Source organism: Natrix helvetica (assembly GCF_964273705.1).
Source record: "Natrix helvetica genome assembly, chromosome: 8".
NCBI classification, from domain to species: Eukaryota; Metazoa; Chordata; class Lepidosauria; order Squamata; family Natricidae; genus Natrix; species Natrix helvetica.
Genome location: NC_138559.1, coordinates 6102575 through 6129841, shown reverse-complemented (window position 1 = coordinate 6129841; position 27267 = coordinate 6102575). Strand labels below are relative to the sequence as shown.

Below are 27267 nucleotides of genomic sequence, written 5' to 3'. Positions count from 1 at the left end.
GGACCTTGGAGGCCTTCTAGTCCAGCCCTCTGTTCAAGAAGGAGACCCTCTATCAGTGGCTGGCGAACCTTTTTCATCTCGGGTGCCAAAAGCATGCGCACACGCAATCGTGTGTGTGTGCATGCCCACCTGCATAACCTAATGCCCCCATGCCCCCTGTGCGGGACCACCACCACCAGCCCCGTGCATGCGCGCACGGCTTTCTAGGAGCCTGGGGAGGGTGGAAACGGTCTCCCCTGCCCCCCCAGAGGCCCTCTGGAGCCCAGAAACAGCCCATTTTCCAACCTCTGGGTTCCCCATTGGGCCATTCTCCTCCCTCTGGAGAAAAACCAATTTCTGTTTTGCGTGTTGGGCAGTTTTTAGCTCTCAGGAGGCTTTGGCTGAAAATCAACGCCGAGAATCAGCTAGCCAGCATGCACATGCACGCTGGAGCTCACAGGGCAACACCTTGCGTGCCCTCAGAAATGTCTCTGCATGCTACCTGTGGCACGTGTGCCATCATGGCCCTTCTTCCATTTCAGATAAGTGAGTGTCTACTCTCTTCTTAAAAGCCTCCAGTGTTGAAGCATAGGATGGTAGGGGGATGGAAGGATAGATTCTGATAGGACGGGTGGGTGGGTGGAAGGGCTGTGCCTTCAGGGTCACCTGAGAGGAGGAGGGATAAGATGCCACCTATCTCCAGGTTACAAGGAGCCCTTGCACCAACTCAAGGAGGTTCCTCAACCAACTGGACCCTGATTGAGGTGACCATGAGGGCAAGATAAACCCCCAAGTGGCCTCAAGGGCTCTCAGGGAGAGATCCTTCCATCTCCCCCTCCCCCGCCCTATCAGAACCCATCCTTCCACCCACTCCCACCATCCAATCTCAACTGTCAGTATCTATCCTTCCATCTCCCCTCCATCAGAACCGATGAAGCTGCTTGGATGAGAAGAGAAATGCCTTTCTTCTTCTTCTTCTTCTTCTTCTTCTTCTTCTTCTTCTTCTTCTTCTTCTTCTTCTTCTTCTTCTTCTTCTTCTTCTTCTTCTTCTTCTTCTTCCTCTTCTTCTTCTTCTTCTTCTTCTTCTTCTTCTTCTTCTTCTTCTTCTTCTTCTTCTTCTTCCTCCTCCTCCTCCTCCTCCTCCTCCTCCTCCTCCTCCTCCTTTGGGCCTGGTTTCAGATTACACTGGAGCCTTTCTTAAGAGCCGTTACACGTCTGGGATCTCATGAAATTCACAGCCTGCATTATCAACAGCTGCCATCAACCCAACTCTTGGGTTGCGTGCTGACGCCAGGGGTGTCCATGGGATGTGGTCAGAGAAAGGGAGAGAGAGAGGGAGGGAGGGAGACAGACAGAGAGGGAGAGAAAGAGAGAGGGAGGGAGAAGGAAGGGGAAGGGGGGGAGAGAGAGAGAGAGAGAGACAGAGAGAGGGAGAGAGACAGGGAGAGGGAGAGGGAGGGAGGGAAGGAGAGAGGGGGGGGGCACAAAGTCACACTGTGAGTGTCTATGGCCAGCTGGGACCTGAATATGATAGGCATTGAGATGTGGCCAGATATACGATGGTATCAGCAGAGAGGATATGGAAATAATTTTCAGACCTTTTTTGTGTGTGTTTGTGGCTGTGGATCCAAGGGTTAAAAGCTCCTGGTTTCAAGTGTAGTCCTGAAAACCACTAAAAGCGCCCTCTTCTCCCCCTCCCCCAACAGGAAAAATTAGTCCAATTATTTGGAGGGGTGGTGGAGGATGTTATCATCGCTATAATTTAGTTATGGCCAGCAATCAGCTGGCAGCACAAATAATGCAAAGCTACAGGAGGAAACATCATTTGCAAAGCAGCAAGTCGCAATAGGAATACAGAAGAGAAATGCAGAGGTGACCCAAAGGTGCTTTTTCAGGAGGCAACTGGACTTTCTGGGTTTGTTTGTTTTTTGTCTTTTGAAGACATTTCCCTTCTCATCCAAGAAGCTTCTTCAGCTCTGACAGGATAACAGGGAATGGAAGGATTTGTATTCCTTGCAGACAGCTGCATCCTTTTAGAAGGTCATTGAGGCCACTTGGAGGTTTCTCTGTGTCCTCAGGGTCACCCGAGTGTTGCAAATGGTTCCTGTAGTCTGCAATTCAGACTGGTTTGGGCAAATCTGGTTCGAAAAATCCATAGTTGGAAGACTGGCTGGCCCCACCCACCCCACCCAGCCCCTCCCAGGGTTGGAATGGGGATTTTGCAGTATCCTTTCCTGCCATGCCCACCGAGCCATGCCCATAGAACCGGTAGTAAAAACATTTGAATTTCACCACTGATCTGACTCCAGTATTTTGCTGGAGAAATGAATTTTGGAAGCCAGGGCTATTTTTTTTTCCGTGTTAAAAATATAAAATAAAATCCCCCAAATTCAAGAGGCCAGGGGCTAAACTAGGATCGGCATAAGCCACCTCAATCCTACCTACAGTACGCTGTCTGATTTGATCTTTTGGCATCGTAAAAAAACCTGGAGGAAGAATTGTAAATGGAGCCAGGAATTCAACTCCACCGGTTTCGCGATCGTTTCTCAAGACGGCCCCATTTTAAAAAGGTCCCGGGGGGGAAAAAAATCATAGGGGCCAGACCTTCTGGGAAGAAAATTTCATGTCACTGATCCGTAGAATCGGGGATGATAATTAAGAGTTGGAATTCCTCTTTTTGGCAGACGCAGGAATCCATATTGAATGTTGGTGCAGATAATGCTCCGCCTCTCAGGGAAGGGGGCGAAATTAAATAAATGCCACCTCCACACACATTTCTTCCATCTTTCAACAGTGGGACATTGTTCCTAAGATCCAACTGCATCCTACTTCCTTGTTCCTTTCAACCCACTGGTTCAGTCACAGACCAGGAACATGCTGTAGTAGCTGGGGTGGTCTGCGGAGCTGGCAGCAGAGTTGGACAGTGAGGAGGTTGGGGAGGAACATGGGCCATTCTGGAGTCTGGGGAAGGCTCGGACGAGGGCTCTGCGTTGGAGACAGAGGGGGGGGGCAGGGCCATCTGGTTGTTAGGTGCTGTCTCTGGAGCCTCCGGAGTCTGACATCAGCGAAGCAGAAGAACAGTGGGAGCCTGTTCCCAGTGTGTGCATGTGCAGAGAGGCAAGAACAATTCAGAAGAAAGGGGTGTCTCAGGAGTAAGGCTTGGAGATGATTGGCCCTCCCATAAGACATAAAAGAGGAGCAAACGGATGTGAACCTTTGCAGGAAGCAATTAGTTCGTCTAATCGGTTCAAGCTCTGAGAAGTCCTGTTTGACTCTGTGCTCCGTTTGGCCTTGCAAAACTAATTGGCAATTAGGTCTCTGGCAGATTTCAAGGGAGATAAAGGTGGGTGCTTATCAGCCTTACCCTGAAAGACTGAAAACTCGAGCAGACATCTGTCAGAATCTTCACAGACTGTTTGCGAATCATTACAGGCTGTGAATGACCATAATTCACAGCCGTCTAAATAAAAGAGGGCTTTATAACTTGTGTACTTCAACTCACAGAATCCCTCAGCCGGGAATCCTTGTGACTGGTGGACTTCAGCTCCCAGAATTCCTGAGCTGGCTGAGGAATTCTGGGAGTTGAAGTCCACCAGTCACAAAAATTCCTGGCTCAGGAATTCTGGGAGTGCAGTCCACACATCTTAAAGATGTCAAGACTGAAGAATACTGCTCTAAAGCAGGGGTGGGAAACCACGGGCCTTTTCTGACTTGTGGACTTCAACTCCCAGAATTCTTCAAGCCAGCTCAGGAATTCTGGGAGTTGAAGTCCACACGTCAGAAAAGTCCCATGGTCCCCCACCTCTTGCTTGGTCTAAAGGATTGTGTTTGAGGCCCTCAATACCTACCAATTCCCCTCAGCTCATCCCCAAAACTGAAAATAAAAACAAATCTCGCATTTTGGGACCCATTTTGTTCCGGTTGGTTGCAAGGGGGGGCTTTCAAATGCTTCCTCTTGGAGTAAAGTGATGAAGCCACGGCCTGGCCTTAGGAGCTTTTTGCAAATGGCAGCGGGAACGGAAAGTACGCAGGGGTGTGTCTCGCTGCACAACAGCACACATCGGCCCACACTTCCGTTTCTTGGCCGGCTGCTGAGGCCCAGCATCCATGCGAAGGCTTTTTCGGCCTGACTCACAGCCAGGGGTCTCGGGGCCAGCCCGCTCTGCTCCTTCCCAGTCCCACGTGCTGCAGGGTGGGCTTTTTGCCACCAGCTGGGGAGGAGGTGGGGTGTAATGTGCAATTAGCAACAAGACAGCTGGAAACTGGAACTGCAGCTCACAGGGCTGTGCTCGGTTCCAAGGCTGAATCAGAATATTCGTTGCCTGGAGCAGAATGTATATATTCCAAATGGCACGCAGCACAAATATATGTTCACACACACACACATACACACACGCTCGGATTAGGACACTTGTTCACCCGTGCAGCGGAAGGGAGGAAGCTTGTGCAAGAGACCTTCCTTAGCCTGGTGCTTGGGGGGGAGGGCTCTCCCCCTCCCCTTTTCCTGCCTTTTGTGCCCTCCCTCCCCCCAAATGCACAACAGGCTGGCTCTAACATTGCGCCTTGCATTTTTTTTTTTGCATGCAATTCAAGGTGTGGAGCAGGGGTGAAATCCAGCAGGTTCTGAGAGGTTCTGGAGAACTGGTAGCAGAAATTTTGAGTAGTTGGGAGAACCAGCAAATGCCACCTCTGGCTGGCCCCAGAGTGGGGAGGGAATGGAGATTTTGTAGTATCCTTCCCCTGCCACGCCCACCAAGCCATACTACACCCACCAAGCCACGCCCACCAAGCCACGCCCACAGAACGGGTAGTAAAAAATTGAATTTCACCACTGGTGTGGAGGAGGTGGACAGGAGACATTTTTTTTCAAGGTTCCACTTGCATCACCCCCAAGGATGTTTAGCTGCATTGGGGTATGTGTGTAGGAGTGGGCCTAACTCAGGGGTGAGATTCAGCCAGTTCGAACTGTTTTGGGCGAACTGGATGTTAATTTTAATCTGATTCGTTGAACCGGTAGTTACAAGGACCAGCTGACCCCACCATGCCCCTCCCAGGAGCTAAGTGCAGGGTCCACGTGGAGGCTCTGAGAGAGGGGAAAATGGGCTACTGGAAGTACCAGAAGTCTGGAAAAGGGGGCCTGTTTCCAGCCTCTGGAGCCTGGGGGAAGCCGTTTTCACCCTCCCGGAGGCTCAAACAATTCCTCTGGAGCCTGGGGACAGTGAAAACGCCCCCCCCCACTGCTGCCATGGTCCAACTAGGTGTCCCCCCCCCCCCAAAAAAAAAAAACCTACCTGCTAGCGAGTTAACTGGAGCCAGCCTTGTGACATCAGCTCCTGCCACTTGACATAGGTTTGGGCAGCCAAGTTCTTCAGCTTGGTCCGGTAGAGGAGAGTGGGGTCCTCGCGGAGGCTGCTGCTGATGTGCTGCTGCACATGGAGGCAGAGCTGCTGGAGGTGGCCCTGGGGAGGAGGCAGGAGGAAGGGGAGAACAGCCGAGAGGAACCAGGTTAAGAATTCATCGGGGAGTGACGGAGAAGGCGGCAGGAGCAACGCTAACGTGGGCACTGAAGAGAACGTGCTGCATTTCAGGGTTTGGAAAAGGACTCAATCTGTGCCGGCTTGGTGAGGTAGTCCTGATAGGAAGCCCGCCCAGATGAACTAATTCTACTTTATTATAAGGTTAGAATAGAATAGAATAGAATAGGAAATAGAATACAATAAGGAAATAGAATGGAATAGAACAGAATAGAATAAGGAAATAGAATAGAATAAGGAAAGAGAATAAATAGAATAACAGATTTGGAAGGGACCCTGGAGGTCTTCTAGTCCAACCCCCTGCCTAGGCAGGAAACCCTATACCATTTCAGACAAATGGCTATCCAACATCTTGTTAAAGACTTCCAGTGTTGGGGCATTCACAACTTCTGGAGACAAGTTGTTCCACAGATTAATTGTTCTAATAGAAGACTGCTATCATATCTCTCTTAGTCCTTCTTTTCATTAAAATAGTTACATGGACAGAATCTTGCAAATTTGAAAATATATCTCTGCACCCCCCCTCCTATAGTTTAAGAAACTAGGGAGGGTCCCTTCTGAGATGTTTTCCAGGCCCTCATCTCTTCTGCTGCCACTTGTTTGGCCTTTGTCATGTCTGCAGCACTTCCTCCGGTCTCCCAAGGCCATTCCCACATCCCATTACAATCTCTCATCCCCCGTCTCTCACCTCCCACCGGAGCCCTCTAGATGTGACAGGCTACGACTCCCACAATTCCTAGCCAGCATAGCTGGTTTAACTCAGGGAGGAGCATCTGTTTGGCACCCCACTTGCAAAGTGAAACGATACACAAATGAAGGCGAATATGTACTGTTAGATACAAGCTACAGTTATAATGGTTTCCACCAAGGTCCTCTGTTCTGGCGGGAATAGAGGTTTAATCTCATTGGTCGAAGGGTCTGACAGCTCCCTATAAAAGGGATGCTGTCAGACTGAAACTTCACTGGATTGTTCTTACTGTTCTGTTACAATAAAGAGCTGTTGTTGCCTTTAGCCTGAGTTTCCATTACCCAATCTAACATATACAGTATTTTTCAGATTACAAGATGCACTTTTTTGTCTCCCAAAAGGGGGTGAAAATCTCTTTGCATCTTATAGACTGAATATTGCCAAAGCCCTGTCCACTTGCCGGCCATTTTGGGCCTCCACATGCCCATTTTTTCAGGCCTTTCTTCAGCCCATTTTTGATGCTTTTTTCGGCCTGTTTCTTTTGGAAAAACAAGCCAAAAAAGCCTCAAAAACGGGCCCAAAAGACCTCAAAACAGGCCAAAAAAAGTCTCAAAAATGGGCTGAAAAAGCCTAAAAAACAAGCCAAAAAGCCTCCAAAATGGGCCAAAAAAAGCCTAAAAATGGGCTGGAAAAAGCCCCCAAAAGGGCCAAAAAAAGCCTCGAAAACGGGTAGAAAAAGCCCTGAAAATGGGCTGAAAAAAGGCTGAAAAAAAGCCCCCCCCCCAAAAAAGGGCTGAAAATGCGACATGCAGAGGCCAAAACTCTTTTTTTGGTTGTTTTCCTCTTTAGGTGCGTCTTATAATCCGAAAAATACTGTTCCAGGATCCAGGATCCAGTCTGGGTCGCTCACCGGGACCAGAGGTTTTGTCTTCTGGGTTTTTGGAGTTGTAGTAGATCCCCCCTTGAGGGAATCTCTCTGGTGGAGTGTGTGTCTGCTAGAGAGACATTCCCTGAAGATGGGCTCCAGCATGAGTCCGAGAGCTTGGAAGACAAACCTCTGGCCCAGATGACTGACCCAAATGGGATCCTGAAACGATACAAAGCAGAAATATTTGTGCTTTGGTTTTACTAGCTGTAGAGAGGAGCCAAACTACATGTTACATACACATCACTCCACTCAACATGCAAGATTTAGTAACTGAATTAACTCATTTTCTAGATTGAACTCGCACAACAGGACAAGTCGCAAAACCCTTAATTAAGCATGCAATTAACTTACATTTGTGCTGCGATTGTAATTGCTATTGTTTTCCAGACCCAGCTAAATGTATTTGAAGGCCTTAAGTAAGGGAACAGCAGACATATTTGCATCTCACATGGTTCTTGACCCCTCCAATTTCACTTTCTCATTTTTTAAAATTGTACTTATTAAATTTGTATAGCCTTCCATCTCACAACTGTGACTGTGGATGGTGCATACCATTAGACAGTGCTGTTTCAACAATCAGTCACGGTGCAAACATGCGAGAGAGCAATGGAACAGAAGTTGCCTTCGGAAGTTGTGGGAGCTTCATCCCTGCAAGCTTTCAAGAAGAGACTGGACTGTCATCTGTCAGAAATAGCATAGGGTCTTCTGATTGGGTGGGGAGGAGGCTGGACTAGATGACCTGCATGATCCCTTCCAACTCTGTTAATCTGTAATCTGCATTCTAAGAGCATTTTCCTACCCCCCACTCTTCTTCCTGAAACATGGGTCATATTATCTTTGGCTGCGTCCACACAAGATGCCATAAATCTATGTTAATAAACCATCGTTGTGGCAAAGCCCGAATAAATCACACTCCGCCTTCGTGCAATGGCCTGGCATACATAAACATGCTCAGGTGCTGGTTTGTGGCTTCCCAGTGTGCACTGAGCCACAAGTGCCCCAGCCCTGTTCAAGTCTAGACTGGCGTTTCCTGCGAGAGCCCTCCGTTAAGCGCCTCTTAGTCCTTAATTGCCAACTACAACTCCACATCAATTTTGCACCTTCCCCCAGACCCCCAGATGCCCTGAGCCAGCATTTCTGCACTTCTGCACTTCAGCGAGTTGTACAAGCAATCTGGCTCCAGTGGAGCTGTGGAAGGGAAATTTATGCTCCCCGCAAAATTGAGCAGCTGCCAGGCTAAATGTCAGACACCGCGTGTACACATTATTCCAATATATGGAACTGTATATACATATATTTTCCTAACATAAGATTTGCTGTCTAAGGTTGCTCTGAACACAACCTTTTATTTTTACAATAGCAGAGTTGGAAGGGCCCTTGGAGGTCTTCTAGTACAACCCCCTGCCTAGGCAGGAAACCCTATAGCGTTTCAGACAAATGGCTATCCAACATCTTCTTAAAGACTTCCAGTGTTGAGGCATTCACAGCTTCTGGAGGCAATTTCTGTTCCACTGATTAATTGTTCTCCCTGTCAGGAAATTTCTCTCCCATTCTAAGTTGCTTCTCTCCTTGATTAGTTTCCACCCATTGCTTCTTGTTCTACCCTCAGGTGCTTTGGAGAATAGTTTGACTCCCTCTTCTTTGGGGCAGCCCCTGAGATATTGGAACACTGCTGTCATGTCTCCCTTGGTCCTTCTTTTCATCGAACTAGCCATGCCCAATTCCTGAAACCGTTCTTGATATGTTTTAGTCTCCAGTCCCCTAATCCTCTTTGTTGCTCTTCTCTGCACTCTTTCTAGAGTCTCCGCATCTTTTCTACATTGCGGTGACCAAAACTGAATGCCGTATTCCAACTGTGGCCTTACCAAGGCCTTATAAAGTGGTATTAACACTTCACGTGATCTTGCTTCTATCCCTCTGTTTATGTAGCCTAGAACTGGGTTGGCTTTTTTGGAAGTTGCTGCACATGGATGGCTCATATTTAAATGGTTGCCCACTAGGACTCCAAGATTCCTCTCACAATTACTACTATTGAGCAAGGTATCACCTATACTGTACCTGTGCATTCCGTTTTTGTTGCCTAAATGTAGAACCTTCCTCTTTTCACCATTGAGTTTCATTTTATTAGATAGTGCCCAATGTTCAAGTTTGTCAAGATCCTTCTGTATCTTAAGCCTATCTTCTGGAGTGTTGGCTATTCCTGCCAGCTTGGTGTCATCTGCAAATTTGAGGAGTTCCCCATTTATTCCCTCATCCAAATCATTGATGAAGATGTTGAAGAGTACTGGGCCCAAAACAGAGCCTTGGGGTACTCCACTGCATACCTCCCTCCATTTTCTGAAGCTAGTTTTCCTGCTGGTCCTGACCCCTAGTCCCCATCTTACCTGCTCTTTTGGAGATGCAGGCTTGGTTCCCACAACCACGTTGGCTAATACCAGGAGGTTGTAGCAAAGGTAACAGGCCTGCAAGAGAAAGAGAGAAAAAGATCAGTTAAGCAGAAAGGCAGATGTTTCTGCAGACTTCGTGTCTCCTTCCCTTTTGGGGTAATCAGTGGTCCAACCCTCCCAACGATCCTCTAAGCTAAAGAGACGGAGCAAGTCCTCCATATCTCATTTCTGACACCCAACATCTTCGGTTCTACTCTTCCCAGCCATCCTTTGACCGCAGGAGGAGAAAATGGAATACCAGTTGGTTGGCAACCACTTGGCCCACTTCTTCTGGATGGCATCACATCAGTGTTCTGACCTAGGATTCTCAGGAGCATGAAGCAAAAAAAGGCCTGGTTTTTGCACAAAAATGGCAAAATAAAGAGACTCCCTCAGAACAAGAAATAATAAATAAGATACTGACATGTGCAGAAATAGACAGACTGACTCTAGAGCTCAAAGACGAGGGTGAGACGGAATATCACGAAATCTGGGACAAACGGTACCGATGGTTAGAAATGAGGGAGAAAGGTCGGAACAGAAAAACAAGTTAAGGATTGGAAAATATGGTATTAAGATTGTGTGATAGGTAGGAATTGGATATGTATTTGTATGGTTAGTAATTATATAAAAGAAAGGATCAATGGACAGGTAATCTGACTGACTACACATACCCATGTAATGGATATAAGATGTAACTGTTGTAAGATCCAAACACCAGATGGAAATGTTTATGCCAGAAATGTTGCACTATGTCCAATATTTTTAATGTTTATCTAATAAAAAACTTTTTAAAAGTTAAAAATAGATCAAAATAATGGAGGACCAGACATCACTGGACTACTCAATCCCATTTTAGACTAATCCGACGAGCTGTGTGTGATCCCATCTATTTGGAGAGCCTGAGGGTGAGGACAGCTCATCCCGAATCCAAGATTTGGAGATGTGATTTGGCTGGCACCACTCAAGAATGACCCCAGGGGCAGAAGAGTCATGGGACTGACTAACACGGACTTCTCTCTCAGCCAAGCCCACCTCACTGGGTTGTTGTGGTGGCTGTGGGGAAAATAGGAAGCAGAAGCACAAGGACCTTGATTAAGCTGGGATGAAAAGCTAATATACATCAGTAACAGATTCTGCCTAGCTTTTAATTGTTGAATTTATGCAAAACATATGTTTCTGAGAGCAAGGTCAAGATGTTCTCAAATCAGACTCCACTTCTGATAACTTCATGGACACAAACAGACAACGTTCTTGTCAGCAGCATAAAAGGGACCTGCCTTTGCAGTTATCCAACCTGGCCTCCCACCCAAAGATTTCCTGGCACACACCCCTCCCCCCATCCAAGGCCTGGCCTGGCCTGACCTTGCTTAGCTTCCCAAATCTAGGCAGGTTCAACTGAAGCCATGTTGCCCAAAAACAAGATAGATAAGGGGAAGCCTTGAATAGCATTCTGGCATGCATTTATTCTTTATTGAACAGGATTTCATGACTGCACACATTGTACCTCTATGCAGATGAATAACTTCATTCTGAAGAGAAAAAAAATCAAATAATAATTAAAAATGGTAGAAAATGCTAGGCAGATAAGAGGAGCGCCAAAACACTCTAGGCCCAAACAATGACTAACTGGTCTAGATGACAGGAAGTGTGTTTTTATGTGTGTTGTCTGAAACAGGCTAGAATCTTCTATATATACAAAAGCCAAGTACCACTCATCACGAAATCATCATGAAATCTCTAAAACCGTAAAGCCTACAAACTTGAAATTTGGTACGTATGTTCCTCGTGGCTTCTAGTTGCTCGCTAAGAAAGGATTTTTCGAAATGACCATCGTATCATTAGCATTTCGTATACAGTAATGAGCATGCTCTGATGCTAAGGAGTTCTACTCCCCCTCCCCAACTGAAAAGAACTCTGTTCCAACAGTCAGTTGCCTCACATTCCGTTACCTCAGTTCAAACTGGCAGACGTTCCACTCCTTCACTCAGGAGCCGTCTGGGGCTCCTTACAGTACTAAACATTGGTACCTCAACAAAATGTCTACACCTTCCACCTTTGAAACTGCTTCCGTACTCAAGCTGGCGGGAGCAATATTCCCTTATGTGTTTCAATCACCGGCCACCACCAAGCCAACGCATTGTGAACTGGATTTCTCCTGCATAACCCGATCACATACTTTCGTCACGAAGCACGGGCATCCAGCTAGTTCTAGATAATGTTCACAGCCTGGTAGTCCAAGGGATGTGTGGGCACGGTTTATGGTCCCCACCGACTTTCTTGCACACAAACTTTAACATCATCCTGGGCTGAATCATGAACCATTTCTCAACAGACCAGTTTTTAATTTTAATCATCCCTACGCATGTTAGCTCTAATCCCCAAGAAGACTATCCCAGATCCTAAGTGTTCAGTTCAGACATGAAGAAAGAATATATTTTTTTTCCAATGGAGTGGAACAAAAATTAACACTTGCTGTCAACAGCTTTATAGCCATTCACAAACTGGGTATTTCGAGGTTGGTGTTTCTCTTTCTTTTAAATATATACCGCTGTGTGTTTGTGTTTGTGTGTGTGTGTATATACCGGTATATGTATATCTATACATCAGAGTTGGTATTCAGCCGGTTCGGGCGAACCAGTAGCAGCGATTGCGAGCTCGATGGGGCCCTTTTTAGCCACGTTTTTGAAGCCGGCACATGTGTGGAATGCGCGCACGTGAGCAAAGTGTATGCATGTAAGACCAGGTCCATATGTGGAAGGTGCACAATGCACATGCACAAAGCAAGCATGTGCGCGATGAACCGGTTGTAAAAATAAGTGAAACCCACCCCTGCTATACAAGTATATGTATGTATATATGTATGTTTCATTCTCTGGAAAATTTATATTTAATTACACGCGCGCACACACACACACACACACTTTTTACAGAGAATGAAATATCAAGACAGTGAGAGAGAAGGAAGAGAAGGAAAAGAGGAAGGAGAAAGGGAAGAGAGAAAGAAAGAAGGAAGGAGACAGAAAGGGAAGAGAAGAAAGGAGAGGAAAAGGGAAGGGAGAGAAAGAAAGAAAGAAAGAAAGAAAGAAAGAAGGAAGGAAGGAAGGAAGGAAGGAAGGAAGGAAGGAAGGAAATGAGAGAAAGAGACTGTGTTTCTCAATTTCAGCCACTTTAGGATATCAATTCCCACAGTTCTCAGAGCCGGTCAATATTACCCAGTCAATATCCTTTAATACAAGAGGTCAGGAGCACCTCAGTTAGTACAGTATAAATTATTCCTTCAGTGGAAATTAGAGGGTGCAAATTAGAATGAGATGCCAAGAGAAAGTGGCTGGTTTAGGGCCACCCAGAGAGTTTCCTTGTTCCAAAACGAAGAGCCGCAGAACTAAATATATCTTTGGCTCCTGCTTATCTACTACCCTGGACACCATATATGACTCAAGGTTCTTCTACCTGTTGTTTTCATATCTTTCAGTTAAAGGATTTTAATTATCCGGCTGGCAGGCGATTGTATGAGCTTCTTGGGAACAAGCTGGAACATCTATAGTCCTATTTTTTTAAAAAAATAAATAAATAAAAATTCGAGCAAAATCTTGGCTCATTAACTTAGAGCACTTCCTGGCAAATGCTAGGTGGTGGTAGACACGAGTATTTAATAAAAATTTACCGAGGAGCGAAGGAGTAAATATTATACCTAATTGAGTATAAAACAACCGAATATTTCATAGGGGAGAAAATGGAACGATGCCCAGCAATGTAATTGGTGGGAGGGGGGAAAAATATGAGGCTATAAAATGGGGGAGAGAAGGGTGGAAGATGTTTTCTAAGTTTCACACCAGAAACAAAGGTATTGCAACTGGACTAGTTCTACTGGGTCAGGAATCAGCTGGTTCTGGTATTCAGCTGGTTCTGACTGGTTTTAGCGAACCGGTAGCGGAAATTTTGAGTAGTTGGGAGAACCGGCAAATACTACCTCTGGCTGTCCCCCCCCCCCCCCATCTATTCCCTGCCTCCTGAGTCCCATCTGATCAGCTGGAGACTCCGATCTTCTTTTGTTGCCCTGCACAGGAGAACGGAGCTGGAAAGCAGGATAGTGGGGTGGGAAGGGAATGGGGTTTTTGCAGTAGCCTTCCCCCAGGAGTGGGGAGGGAATGGGGACTTCCCCTGCCATGCCCACCAAGCCACGCCCACCAAGAACCAGTAGTAAAAATGTTTGAATGCCATCACTGGTCAGGATAATCTCTTGTTTTGGATGTCGGCAGAAGAGTTGAAGAATTTGAAAGCCCAGTGGATCTATGAAAAGCCGCAAAGAACCATCACTGGATGGGACAAACGGACGAGTTGGTACCTCAGCCTGACAGAAGCTAGGAAGCATGGAAATCATTTAGTGGACTGCGCATGAATACAACAAGACCAAGAGACCCTCGGAATAAATTGGGGTCTCCGTTGGCTTCTGCTCTTGGTGATTGTAGTGACACACGGACAACAGCTATGTATTAACTGCCCTTTGTTCCCTGATCTGAGCACATTTGAAGACTTCATGGAAGAACACATTGCTGATTTCTAGGTGAGTTCTGTTCAATTTGTACATATCATTAGTTCTCAACTTTGTAACTGTTCATTTGGTGACCATTCAGTTACAACGGCACTGAAAAAGTGACATGACCATTTTTCAGTTACAATCATTGCAGCACCCCATGCTCATGTGATCAAAACATCCCCCCCCCCCCCCAGTGCTTTGAGCCTTTTCTAGCTTTTTCCAGGCAAAAGCTGCCAGCCTGGGAAGATTCCTGTGAAATAGGCAGGGAACAATAAAGTAGTTTGAATTCTACACATGAGAAAGTGGTTATTCGCCTTTGCTGTAAAACACCCCATCCTGTGGTACTGACCATTTCATATTCTTTGTCAAGAGCCAGAAAAATCAGGAGATCCAGACAGTCCAAACAGAAGTATAGATTTATTGCAAGTTTAAGCTCTCAACAAGAATCTGAACAACTAGCGGCCAAGGGAAATGAGCGGGAGATAAGAGGGAAAGGAATTCAAGGTGGGCTGGATTTTTAAATCTCTTGTGGGCGCGAAAGGACTCATGACTAAAGATGCGTTTGACTCTTCCCTCGGGCTCAGCCAGTTTATTATCTCCTACACTCTTGTCAAGTAAGTGTGTGTGTGTGTAAAACCTGAGACAGGTAGAAAAGGTTGCCAGATACATTCGTAGGTACGTGGTAGATAGACAGACGTAGCTTTTGAGTTCTGCTAATATTGCCAATACTGTACTATATACTATAGTACGATATTAGCGATGTTGTTATATGTTTTCATTATTCAGTGGACTTATTTTGGCTCTCGTCTGAATCCCTTCTGCCACCAGGCTCCAAATTTTGGGCTTGGACTACCTGGAACTGTGCCGCCTACGGTCTGACCTAAACGTAGTACACAAAATTATCTGCTACAACATCCTACCAGTCAATGCCTCCTTCAGCTTCAACCTCAATAATACGCGGGCAAACAATCAATACAAACTCAAGGTAAACCGCTCCAAACTCGATTGCAGAAAATATGACTTCAGCCACAGAGTGGTCAATGCCTGGAATGCTCTACCCGACTCCGTTGTTACATCCTCAAAACCCCATAACTTTAACCTTAAACTGTCTAGCGTGGACCTCACCCCTTTCCTAAGGTCTGTAAGGGGACATGCATAAGCGCACCAGCATGCCTACCGTCCCTGTCCTACTGTTCCCATTTATTCGTACCCATTGTGTCCATGTCCATTTTCATACTTATACCTGCTATCTACATGTTTGACAAACTAACTAACAAACAAATGAACGAACGAACGAACGAATGAACCAGTGGTGGGATTCAAATAATTTAACAACCGGTTCTCTGCCCTAATGACCAGCTGGGTAGGTGTGGCTCTATGGTCATGTGACCATGTGGTCATGGCCAACTCAACATCACTCAGGCCTTAGCTGTTACAATGTAATAAGGGTTAACCGGAGAGGCAGTTTCTGTAAGCAGGGCAATAAAGATGAGGCTAAAAACAACACCAGAATGTTTCCTTCCTGCCTTCCTTACAGGATTAGCCCTGTAAAGTGGGAAAAAAAACCAAAATGAGATTTCTTCCAACAACCGGTTCTCTGAACTGCTTGGAAAGTTGACAACTGGTTCCACCGAATAGGTGCGAACTGGCTGAATCCCACCACTGGAACGAACGAACGAACGAACGAACGAACGAACGAACTAACTAACTAACTAACTAACTAACTAACTAACTAACTATTTAATTGCTGAGGTAGGTAGGAACGCGATCTTGCAGAAACTTCCCAAATGCAAAATCATTTTCCCCCACCCCCGCTATCTCCAATTCTGGGTAGAAATTTGCAGAGCCGAGAGTGGGGGTTGGCATTTATAATCCTTTCATGTGTATGTTTGCCAGGTATGTAAAATATCCTGACATTAAGCCATTTATTCCCTTTCTAATTTATGCAGAGCTGGGGAAGGGGAGATAGCCTTTCTGGATGGCTGCATGTGGCTGGGAGGGATGGACCCTACTTGGTAATTAAAAGAAAGGTCTCCCTTCATTCCCCGCTTTCCAGGTTGGTCTAATGCAGCGGTTCTCAAATAGTGAGGCGCGCCCCCCTGGGGGGGCGCGAGGCTCCGTAAAGGGGGGCGCGAAGGCTCCCTTTCCATCTGGGTGCAACGGCGGCGGCGTGGGCGAGGCATAATATATCCCGCCTGGAAGTGGCAGCACTTCGGGCTGTGGATTTTCATTGGAGCCGCGGGCTGGAGCTGTGCAAGAAGCTTGCTCGGGCGGGGGTGGGAGGGAGGGAAGCATGGCTGTCCCAGGCTTCCCTCCCTCCCCCCCCCCAGCCCAAGCAGACTTTTTGCACAGCTCCAGCCCGCGGCTCTGATGAGTCTCTGAGCAGTCCCCAGCGCTGCCACTTCAAGCCGGGATATATTCTGCCATGCCCTCGGCGGCGTCTTTATGCAGGTAGCTCGCCTCCCCGCCAGCAGCTCCACCGCCAGCATTCCGTCTGGAAGCGGAAGCGCAACAGCCGCTGTTGGGGAAGGGACAAAGGGGCGGCGGTCGCCCGATCTTGCCACCGCCACCCCTTCGCCCCTGGTAACGGCGACTGTTGTGCTGCTGCTTCCAGCTGGGATGCTGGAGGAGCTGCTGGCAGGGAGGGAGGGAAGAAAGGGAGGAGGGAGTAAGGATAGACAAGCAAGAGGGAAAGAGGAAAGAAGGCAAGCAGGCAGGAAGGAGGCAGAAGGAAGGAGGGAAGAATGGAACTGGAAGGGAGGCAGGGAAGGAGGGAGGGAGAAAGGAAGGATAGGAGGATAGGAAAAGAGGAAAGAAGGCAGGCAGGCAGGGGGAAAGAGGAAGGAGGGAACTGGAAGGGAGGCAGGAAGGAAGGGAAGGAGGAAGGGAGGGTGGAAGGAAGGATAGACAAGCAAGAGGGAAAGAGGAAAGAAGGCAAGCAGGCAGGAAGGAGGCAGAAGGAAGGAGGGAAGAATGGAACTGGAAGGGAGGCAGGGAAGGAGGGAGGGAGAAAGGAAGGATAGGAGGATAGGGAAAGAGGAAAGAAGGCAGGCAGGCAGGGGGAAAGAGGAAGGAGGGAACTGGAAGGGAGGCAGGAAGGAAGAGAAGGAGGAAGGGAGGGTGGAAGGAAGGATAGACAAGTAAGAGGGAAAGAGGAAAGGAAGCATGTGACTACGGTGGGAGACGAGGAAAGACCGGTGTGCTATGTTATGCAGAGGTGTACTTATAACAATTTTATAGACAAATTATACTATTTACAGTCGCGCGGGGGGGGGGGCGCGAAATGTTTTCTTCTTCCTAGGGGGGGCATGACAGAAAATAATTGAGAAGCACTGGTCTAATGAGGTTCCAAATCCATCAGCCTCGGTTCGGGGAGGCGCAAATCAATTTCGATGTCCTTTCGCGATGCAGGTGAAGGCGACCCTGCCTGAACAGCTTTGCTCAAAGTGGGTTTTGATGTAGTGTCCAATCTTTACAGTAAGTCTGATCCATTTTATCAGCGCCGGGCCGCGGCCTCGAGAGATTCCCGTCAGCTAGTGAGACAAGTGCTTATTAATCAGCCAACCCTTCACTTCCCCCCTTCCTAGTGGCTGTAACAACTGAATGACTGAGCTAGATTTCACAAATTTGAAGCAGTGAATGAGATATGTGGGGTCATTTTTAAAGGCCGAGGGATTTCCACTTGAAAGGTATTTTTTGAGGAATACGTTTTCTTGGCCAGGATCCTATTTCAACTGACCTTAACAGTAAAGGGTGGGCAACTATGGCAATTTTATGACATGTGGACTTCAACTCCCAGAATTTCTGATCCCTTTTGTTCAGGATGGAGTCAGGGCAGTTGAATGGAGCTGAGCGTTTGCTGGCCGAATGCCCTTCCTGATGCCTCCATGGAGTTCGCAGCAGATATTTTCTCCTTGTGCCCTGATAGAGAAACATTGTCTTCTGCCTAGGATTGAACTCTCAACCTTCAGAGTAGGAGGCGAGCATCTTCACCTCTAGGCCACTGTGCCATTTGTGTGTGTGCACCACAAATAATAATATGATGATGTAAACTCTGTTTTCTCAGCTTTTTTTGCCTAGCTAGGTGTTCTGACCGAGGCTTCCCAAGAGCAGGAAGCAAACTCCTGGTCCCAGAAAAAACCCCTTTTGTTAATTTGCTGTGAATTCTGTTCATTCACATCTAGCGAAGTCTTTCAAGGGAGGATTTACAGTCACAGACCTTATCTGGCTTGGAGAGCTGCCAGGCCGATCTCTGCAAAACTTCGCAAGGAGTCTCGGAGAGTCACGAAACAATTAAGCGAACTCATGGTCTCCTGCAAACTCCACTCTCCTTTCTCTCCTCTTTTCTTTCCTCTGGGAGGGGACATTCATCGTCCACCGGTGGCCTTACTCCCAAGTCGACCCCTGTTCTTTAGCTATTCCCTTCGCCTGGCAACTCTGCACATGCGCACACTGGGAACAGGCTCCAGCTGTTCGTCTGCCTCACTGATGTCTGACTCTGAAGGCAGCTGATAACTGGCATACAGCCTTGGCCCCCTGTTTGCCTCCGACACAGAGCCCTCGTCAGAGCCTTCCCCAGACTCCAGGACTGGCCCAGGTTCCTCCTCAACCTTCTCACTGCCTGAATCTGCTGCCAGCTCTGCTGGTGGGCCACAACACTAGGATCCCGTTAAGGAAAAAAAAAAGCATATCAGAATTACATATTTTGTCCTGTACGGCTTCCATATTGAGCATCTATTCTCCACTGTGAACTTCTGAACTGGAGGTTTGCTTTGTGCTTTCAGAATCAAAACAAAAACTTAGAGGTGTTTGCTTATAAGGTTCCCTCCAAACTTTCAGGTTGACAAAGTGAGTGCAGGTGAGGATTAGCCGTCCCAGGTAGAGAAGCTGGCATGGCCAAAGCTATGGGGGAATCAGGCAGACTATTACTCATAATACGTGCCAGGAAGCAGGAAGAACCCAGAGTGAACAATGGGGAGAGTGAGTGAGAAAACAACCACGGTACCATCCAAAGTACACCAAAGGTAGGGCAACCTTGGCTCAGCCCAGCCCAACCTCCTTCCCCTGGCATCTCTTAAGCTCCCTGTTGCATAAACAGGGAACTAGTCCATTTTTCTGCTGCACTTCCTGATTTGGTTGAGTTGATGCCAGTCCAATTTTTGCTACACTTTCAAGATCTAAGCTACGTCGGGATCCCTCTTGTTCTTACAATACAACACAATAGCAGAGTTGGAAGGGACCTAGGCAGGAAACCCTATACCGTTTCAGACAAATGGCTATCCAACATCTTCTTAAAGACTTCCAGTGTTGGGGCATTCACAACTTCTGGAGGCATTTTCTGTTCCACTGATTAATTGTTCTAACTGTCAGGAAATTCCTCCTTAATTCCAGGTTGCTTCTCTCCTTGATTAGTTTCCACCCATTGCTTCTTGTTCTACCCTCAGGTACTTTGGAGAATAGCTTGACTCCCTCTTCTTTGGGGCAACCCCTGAGATATTGGAACAATGCTATCATGTCTCCCCTAGTCCAGCGATGGTGAACCTTTTTTGGCTCGCGTGCCACAAGTGGGGGGGGAGCGCAAGGGGGTCATGTGCACACACAACAGGCGCGACCCCCCCATTTTTACATGCTTTTTTCGCCCTCCCCAGGCTCCAGAGGCTTTATAGGAGCCTGGGGAGGGCGAAAAGAGCCTCCCCCGCCCTCCCAGAGGTCCTCCGGAGGCTCAGAGGGTCGTTTTAAGCGTTCCGAAGGCTTTAGGGAAGCCTCCGGACAGTCCCTGAAGCCTCCGGAGGGCCTCCGGGGGGCGGGGGAGGCTCTTTTTGCCCTCCCCAGGCTCCTATAAAGCCTCTGGAGCCTAGGGAGGGCGAAAAAATGGCTTTTAAAAACAGTGAACTCAGTTGGCCAGCGCGTGCATGCATGCTGGCCAGCTGACAGGGCAGCGCCTCGCGTGCCCTGACAAATGGCTCCACGTGCCACCTGTGGCACGCGTGCCGTACGTTCGCCATCACTGCCCTAGTCCTTCTTTTCATTAAACAAGACATGCCCAGTTCCTGCAACCGTTCTTCATATGTTTTAGCCTCCAGTCCCCTAATCATCTTTGTTGCTCTTCTCTGCACTCTTTCTAGAGTCTCCACATCTTTTCTACATCGTGGCGACCAGAACTGAATGCAGTATTCCAGGTACGGCCTTACCAAGGCCTTATAAAGTGGTATTAACCCTTCAGGTGATCTTGATTCTTAGCGCTGAATAATTCAGCAGCCAAAAGGGAATCAGTGAATGTTAGCTGCTATCTCGCACAAACATGGTAGAGCAGTTACAGGGCATCAGCAGGAAAAGGGTTTTCCAAGAAATTAGGATTAGGGATTGCAAGACAGTTGTCAGCCCGTTAAAATAGGCCAGATCATGAAACAAGATGCCCCAAGGACTACTGGAACTCTACTTTAAAGAGCACTTGTTGTGGCCCACCAGCGGCCAGCAGAGCTGGCAAAAGAGTCACAGTGAGGAGATTGGGGAGGAACCTGGACCAATCGTGGAGGCCGGGGAAGGCTCGGACGAGGGCTCTGTGTCAGAGGCAGAGGTGCGGCCAGGGCCGTCTGGCAGTGCTCAGCTGTCTTTGGAACTAGACAGCAGTGAGGCAGAGGAACAGCTGGAGCCTGTTCCCAGTATGCCCATGCTCAAAGCCAAAACCAGAAGAAAAGAAGAGCTAAGAAATCAGGGTCGACTTGGGGATAAAGTCACAGGTGGACGGTGAATGGTCCCTCCCATAGGAAATAAAAGAGGAGCAAAAGGGGAGTGGGATTTTGCAGGAAACAATTCATTCATTTCAGGAGTGTGAAGATCTGTCCGTGAATCTCAGAGACTCTGTGCCAAGACTTTCCTTGTACAACACTGCGTTTTGACAATATTTACATGGTAGCTTTCCAAGCTAGATAAGGTCTGTGGTCATAACTTTACCTTTGAAAGACTTTTTGCCAGGCCTTTGCTTGAATGGGAATGAGAAGAATTTGCATTCATTTAATAAAAGGGGTTTTGTCGGGACCAGGAATCTGCCTCGTGCTTTTTGGGGAAGCCTGTGTCAGAACAGCACCGTAAGAGTTTTGAGAACATGACTGAGCTTCCTTCTTATTCCAGGTGTCTCCAAACTTGAAACACTTTTGAAAATTGTTTATAAACTTTAACACTCTTTAAAATGTTCTCGTGGCAGGAGACAGAATGAAAGAGCAGCAGCCTCTAGGTCAAAGGGTCTCCAAACTTGGCGACCTTTAAGACTTGTGGACTTCAATTCCCAGATTTCCCAGCATGGCTGGCTGTGGAATTCTGGGAGTTGAAGTCCACAAGTGTCAAAGTTGCCAAGTTTGGAGATCCCTGCCTTATACCCAAGAGAATCAAGGTGGAGTAATATTGACTTTCTTTCTTACCCCATCTTCCTTCACAAGGCTAAGTGAATGTTTTGCTATCTGTGCATTTCCCCCCAGTTCAGGATTAGATTTCTCCTCCTTGACAACAAATATCTTAAAATTGAGGGTTAGGGAGAGAGATGATTCTCTGTTTTCCATCGAGTGAAATGGCAACGATAGCGGCTCCTTCCCTGGGTGTGTATATATATATGTATGTATGTATGTATGTATGTATGTATGTATGTATGTATATATATATATATATATACACACACACACACACACACACACACACACACACACACACACACACACTGGAAACATCTGCCACATGTTTCTCCTTCAAAATATCCAAAACATGTTTGGTTCTTTTTTAAAAAAAAACCATTGAAATGCTTCAGCAGCTTTTACGTCTCCCGGGGACAGCTGTGCCAATTGCTGCACACAGTTTAATACATTGCAAACCACAGTTAAGAACTGGTGCGGGTGTGATTGTGGAAAGGGACTGCCGTAGGAGTTAACGCCTTCAGTTTCCAAGTGCATGTTTTGACAATTCTTTACTGACTCGGCTGGAAAACACCCCGCTGTGTTGCGGGCCAGTTAAAGGATCATGGAAGCATCCTGACCTCATTTCCTGGTGCAAGGCTCAAAGCTCCCGCACATCATTTTGCAAACTGAGTGTGTGTGTGTGTGTGTGTGTGTGTGTGTGTGTGTGTGTAAATCAGGGGTGAAATTCAGCAGGTTCTGGAGAACTGGTAGAGGAAATTTTGAGTAGTTCAGAGACCGGCAAATACCTCTGGTTTGTCCCAGAGTGGGGAGGGAATGGGGATTTTGCAGTATCCTTCCCCTGGAGTGGGGAGGGAATGGGGATTTTGCATATCCTTCCCCTGGAGTGGGGAGGGAATGGGGATTTTGCATATCCTTCCCCTGGAGTGGGGAGGGAATGGGGATTTTGCATATCCTTCCCCTGGAGTGGGGAGGGAATGGGGATTTTGCAGTATCCTTCCCCTGGAGTGGGGAGGGAATGGGGATTTTGCAGTATCCTTCCCCTGGAGTGGGGAGGGAATGGAGATTTTGCAGTATCCTTCCCCTGGAGTGGGGAGGGAATGGAGATTTTGCATATCCTTCCTCTGGAGTAGGGAGGAAATGCGGATTTTGCAGTATCCTTCCCCTGCCACGCCCACCAGCCACGCCCACAGAACCGGTAATAAAAAAATTGAATTTCACCACTGGTGTAAACCATAACATGAACATGCCTCTGAGAGCCAAGTTTCACCTCCAAAGATCTCTGTACCCAGATGCAAACCAGTGGTGGGTTTCCATTTTTTTTACTACCGGTTCTTTGGGTGTGCTTTGTGGGCATGGCTGGGGAAGGATACTGCAAATTCCCCATTCCCTCCCCACCCCACTAACCTGCTTTCCAGCTCCGTTCTCCTGTGCAGGGCAACAAAATAAGATCAGCTGGGAGGCAGCCGGGGCGGGACCAGCCTATTTGTCAGTTCTCTGAACTACTCAAAATTTCCGCTACCGGAAATTCTCCAGAACCTGTCTGAACTGGCTGAATACTACCTCTGATGCAAACATCTTAATGCAAGCCCACATGCAAAGACTTTAAATATGAGCCAGCAATGTGCAGCAGAAACCCAAAAAGCTAAGACAATCCCTGGTTGTATAAACAGAGGCATAGAGTCAAAATCACGTGAAGTAGAGGAGAGCTGACGTTGCGACGGCACGACGTGCGATCTTGGTGCTCCAAGATCGCAGTCGAATTTCTGCCACTGGACAGTCCATTTGGACCTAAACCGTCCTGCAGAGACGGTGATTGAGAAGGGCACCTCCTGCTGATCTCAGAGACACCGCAAAGTCCCTGAAAGATCCAGGAATAGCCCTTTTTTCAAGTGACAGAAACGCAGCTAATGAAGCTGCTGAATTTAGGACAGCTCCGGAATGGGAAGAAAGCCGAAAGAGAAAGTGTGTAGAATTGGTGAGGAAATATTATCATTAGAAGCAGCGAGATTGATCTGCATTGAACTTAGTGTGTTATCCAATTTCTAATTTTTTTTTTCACGGATGGAACTTTTTCAGGGTCTCCCTATTTTTAAAACTGAATGGATTAATTCTTTCTTCTTCTTTTTTCACATTTACTATGGATTAAAATTCTCCTTTTTTATAATGCTTGATTTGATTGTTTTTGATCTCTATTTAAGGGTTTTTGTTCTTTCTTAAACTTGGAATATAAAGAATATAATAAGAAGGATTATAAAGAGGGTTGTAACAACAGAAAAAAAAACAGTTACACTGCCACTTAGAGGCTGGAGGCTGGATACATTGTTTTTTTCTTCTTTCTCTTTGATCACTTGAGATTCAAGGTTCTTTCAGTTTGTTTACTGACAGTGATAGTAGGAAGAGCACAAGTTCTTTATTCAGGTGCCTTTTGGAAGTTCTATCACTAGCTAGTGGAGGGAAGACAACATTTTGACTTGAAAGATAATAAATGAACCTGTTTGAAGTTCATTAAAATAACCTTGAACCCTATAGTGGCAGTGTCTGCAAAACTGAAAGAATGGCTCAGCAGGAAAAGAAACTAACATTGCAAATGATTATGTTTGAAATTCAAAATCTATTAGTTGTGACAGACAGAATTGAAAAGAGATTGGGAATATGGACTACAAAACAGAAAAATCTGATGGAGAAATTGAGGATGTTTACCCAATGAAGAAAGTGGAGGACAGAGCTCAAAAGATGGAAGAAAAAAATGAGCAAAGAGACAAGAAAACTGTGGATACTGATGACAAAGTGAGCGTGATTGGTAATGGCAAGAGCGGAATATGGAAAGGGGAGATGGATGGATTGGAACTCTATCCCAGACTTCAAAGCACAGAAGAAGAAAAGAGAGAAAAATTGATGGAGATAAGGAGAGAAATCTTGACAGAAACACTAGCGATAACCAAAGATAAGCTGATGGAAAGAGCAGATGTTGGGTTTCAAGCTTTTATGAGATATGAAAGGAATAACATGTTGCCAAGAGAAGTTTATACAAGATTTATTAAGAAAGTAACTAGAACAATAATGCTACAAATGGCAAGAGATATAAGACCGTACTATTACTGGAAAGATACAGGTTGATGCAATGAAAATGTATAATAAAAACTAAGCTAAATTTAGTTTACTAGTAGTATGTATAAAATGAAGCGACAATAGCTATAGTTAAATAATGATTAATAATGATAACAATACATATAGATATATTAGTTTGATAATATGAAATTTTATATAAACAACACATGGAGATTATGAGAGGAGGTTTAAAAGTTTTATCTAGAATATGTTATAAAGATGTATTGTGATTGGATGATTTTAGGATGATTTAATGGAATGTTATCATATAATCCTATTCTAGATTTTGAATATTATATATAAAAGGACGTAAAAACAATTATAGTCAAATTAAGGTTGAGATATAGTAATTGTGATATACATGAATATAGGTGAATTTAAAATATGCAATTTGATATGAAAAGCAGGTGGTGACTATGGAAGAGATGCATGGAAATATTGTAACCAACTGACACACTTTCTACAATTTGTAATGGAAGATGTTTTTTTTTAATTTTTATGTTTGTTTGTCCTTGTTCAAAAACAAATACAAATTGTTTTTAAAAAATCACGTGAAGTATTTAGTATTGCTTTATAAAACCTTAATAAGAGCACATCTGGAATACAGAATCCAGTTTTGGTCACCACATTACAAACAAGATGTTGAGACTTTGGAAGAAGTGCAGAGGAGAGCAACTAAGACAATCAAAGGCCTGGAGACTAAAACATATGACGAATGGCTGCAGGTTTTGGGTCTGGCTAGTCTAAAGAAAAGAAGAATTAGGGGTGACATGATAGCAGGATTCCAGTATTTGAGGGGCTGCTACAAAGAGGAGGGGGTCAGCTTATTTTTCAGAGCACTGGAGGGTAGGACAAGAAACAATGGTTGGAAACTAAAGAGAGAAGCAATCTGGAATTAAGGAGAAACTTCCTAACAGTGAGGACAACTAACCAGTGCAACAGGCCTGCCACCATAAGTTGTAGGTGCTCCATCACTGGACGTTTTTAAGAAGAGACTGGACAGCCATTTGTCAAATTGCAAAAGGCCTCCTGCTTGACAGGGAGTTTGGACTAGAAGACCTCCAAGGTCCCTTCCAGCTCTATTCTGATTGATTGATCTGGGATGGGGAACTGGGTCCAACTGCACAAAGGACTAGCCTCTGTCCAGGCAGATGTTGAATCTATAGATCTTGGCGGACCAAAAGAACGAGGGAGATGGGTGCTTTGGGAAAAAACCTAGTACAAACAAAACTCAGCTGCTTCCTAACCCCAAAATAAATACGCAGAGGCCCCAATCAGAAAACACACAAATCAGAAAGCCTCAGAAGCAAAAACGCAGGCTTCCCTTTCTCATGCCCCCTTTCTTGCCTCCACAGCTGGAAAAGAGAGCAGGTCGGGAAGCGCCAGGCCAGGATGGGCACGTTCTCAGATGCTGCCGTCCGGGGTGAAGGGACTTTTGTCTCCTGGACTCAGTCAAAGATAAAGGCGCCCAGTCGGAGACGGAAGGCAGGCAGACAGACAGAAGCTCATCCCATCAGGAGGCCCTAGACTACGTAGGAAGAAGCATCAGGGGGAGGAAAAGATGCTATCAGGGATTCCCAGGCATGTTAAGAAAGGTGCCTGTACATGTGGGTGCATGTATGGGTGTCGATTACAGAGAAGAGATGGTGGAAAAAGGTTTCCCCGTTTTATTTTTCCAGGCCTGCAAACATCCCGGAGCGGTTTCAAAAAGCTTTCGACCTCAGACGGGCTTTTAAAAACATAAACCCAGCTGGGCGGAAGCGGCCTCCCAAGGCTGGGAGATTGGAAGATGCGAACGTTGCTTGTGGGTAAAGCCTCTGAGAGGGAAGTCAATAATTGAAAGGATGCTACGGAGAGCAAAGTTGATATCAGGCTGAAATCAAACGCAAGCAGGCAGCCGGCTCTTATCGCCCTCTTGCTTGGAAATGGGATGCTATTGTCCTTCGAGATAAAACAGCCGAGCCGTTTTTTTTAATTAAAAATAATTATTCCCCTCGTTTAGAAACCTCATGGAAAACCAGGCTGCAGGTAAAGAGCTGAGATGCTGCACCAAGCCATTAATTTCGAATCACCCCACCAAATATATTGACGGCGCAACTAAGACTGGAGTTGGGTTGGGTGGCGGCTTGCAGTTGAATGCGTGGTGGGAAAGTCCATGTATTATGCAAATGAGGGCCACACATGTCGAACAGGGGTGGAATTCACTTACTTTCCCTAAAGATAAAGGTTCCCCTCGCGCATATGTGCTAGTTATTCCCTACTCTAGGGGGAGGTGCTCATCCTCATTTCAAAGCCAAAGAGCCAGCACTGTCCAAATACATCTCTGTGGTCAGGTGGCTGCATGAATAAACACCAAAGGTGCACGGAACGCTGTTACCTTCCCACCAAAGGTGGTTCCTATTTTTCTACTTGCATTTTTTTACGTGCTTTCAAACTGCTAGGTTGACAGAAACTGGGACAAGTCACAGGAGCTCACTCCATTATGCAGCGCTAGGGATTCGAACTGCCGACCTTTCTGACTGACAAGCTCAGCGACTGAGCCACTGAGTCACCGTGTCCCTTCTACTTTCCCTACCAGTTTGCATATGTGAGCATGCACGCTGTCAACGCATGTGCTTGGCCTTCCATGCATGCACTTTGATCACACGCGCGACACAT

General features: G+C 46.4%; 1 protein-coding gene across 1 annotated transcript in view; it reads right to left on the bottom strand.

Annotated features, from left to right (window-relative positions):
* FAM178B (family with sequence similarity 178 member B) overlaps positions 1-27267 on the bottom strand; it is a 276725-nt gene that overhangs the window by 2893 nt on the left and 246565 nt on the right. The window contains exons 16-17 of the mRNA XM_081960741.1: positions 9514-9591; positions 5271-5438 (exon numbers count right to left, since the gene is read on the bottom strand). Of these exons, the coding sequence (XP_081816867.1) occupies positions 5274-5438; positions 9514-9591 (243 nt within the window). The 3' untranslated portion in view covers positions 5271-5273. The remainder of the gene's footprint in view (positions 1-5270; positions 5439-9513; positions 9592-27267) is intronic.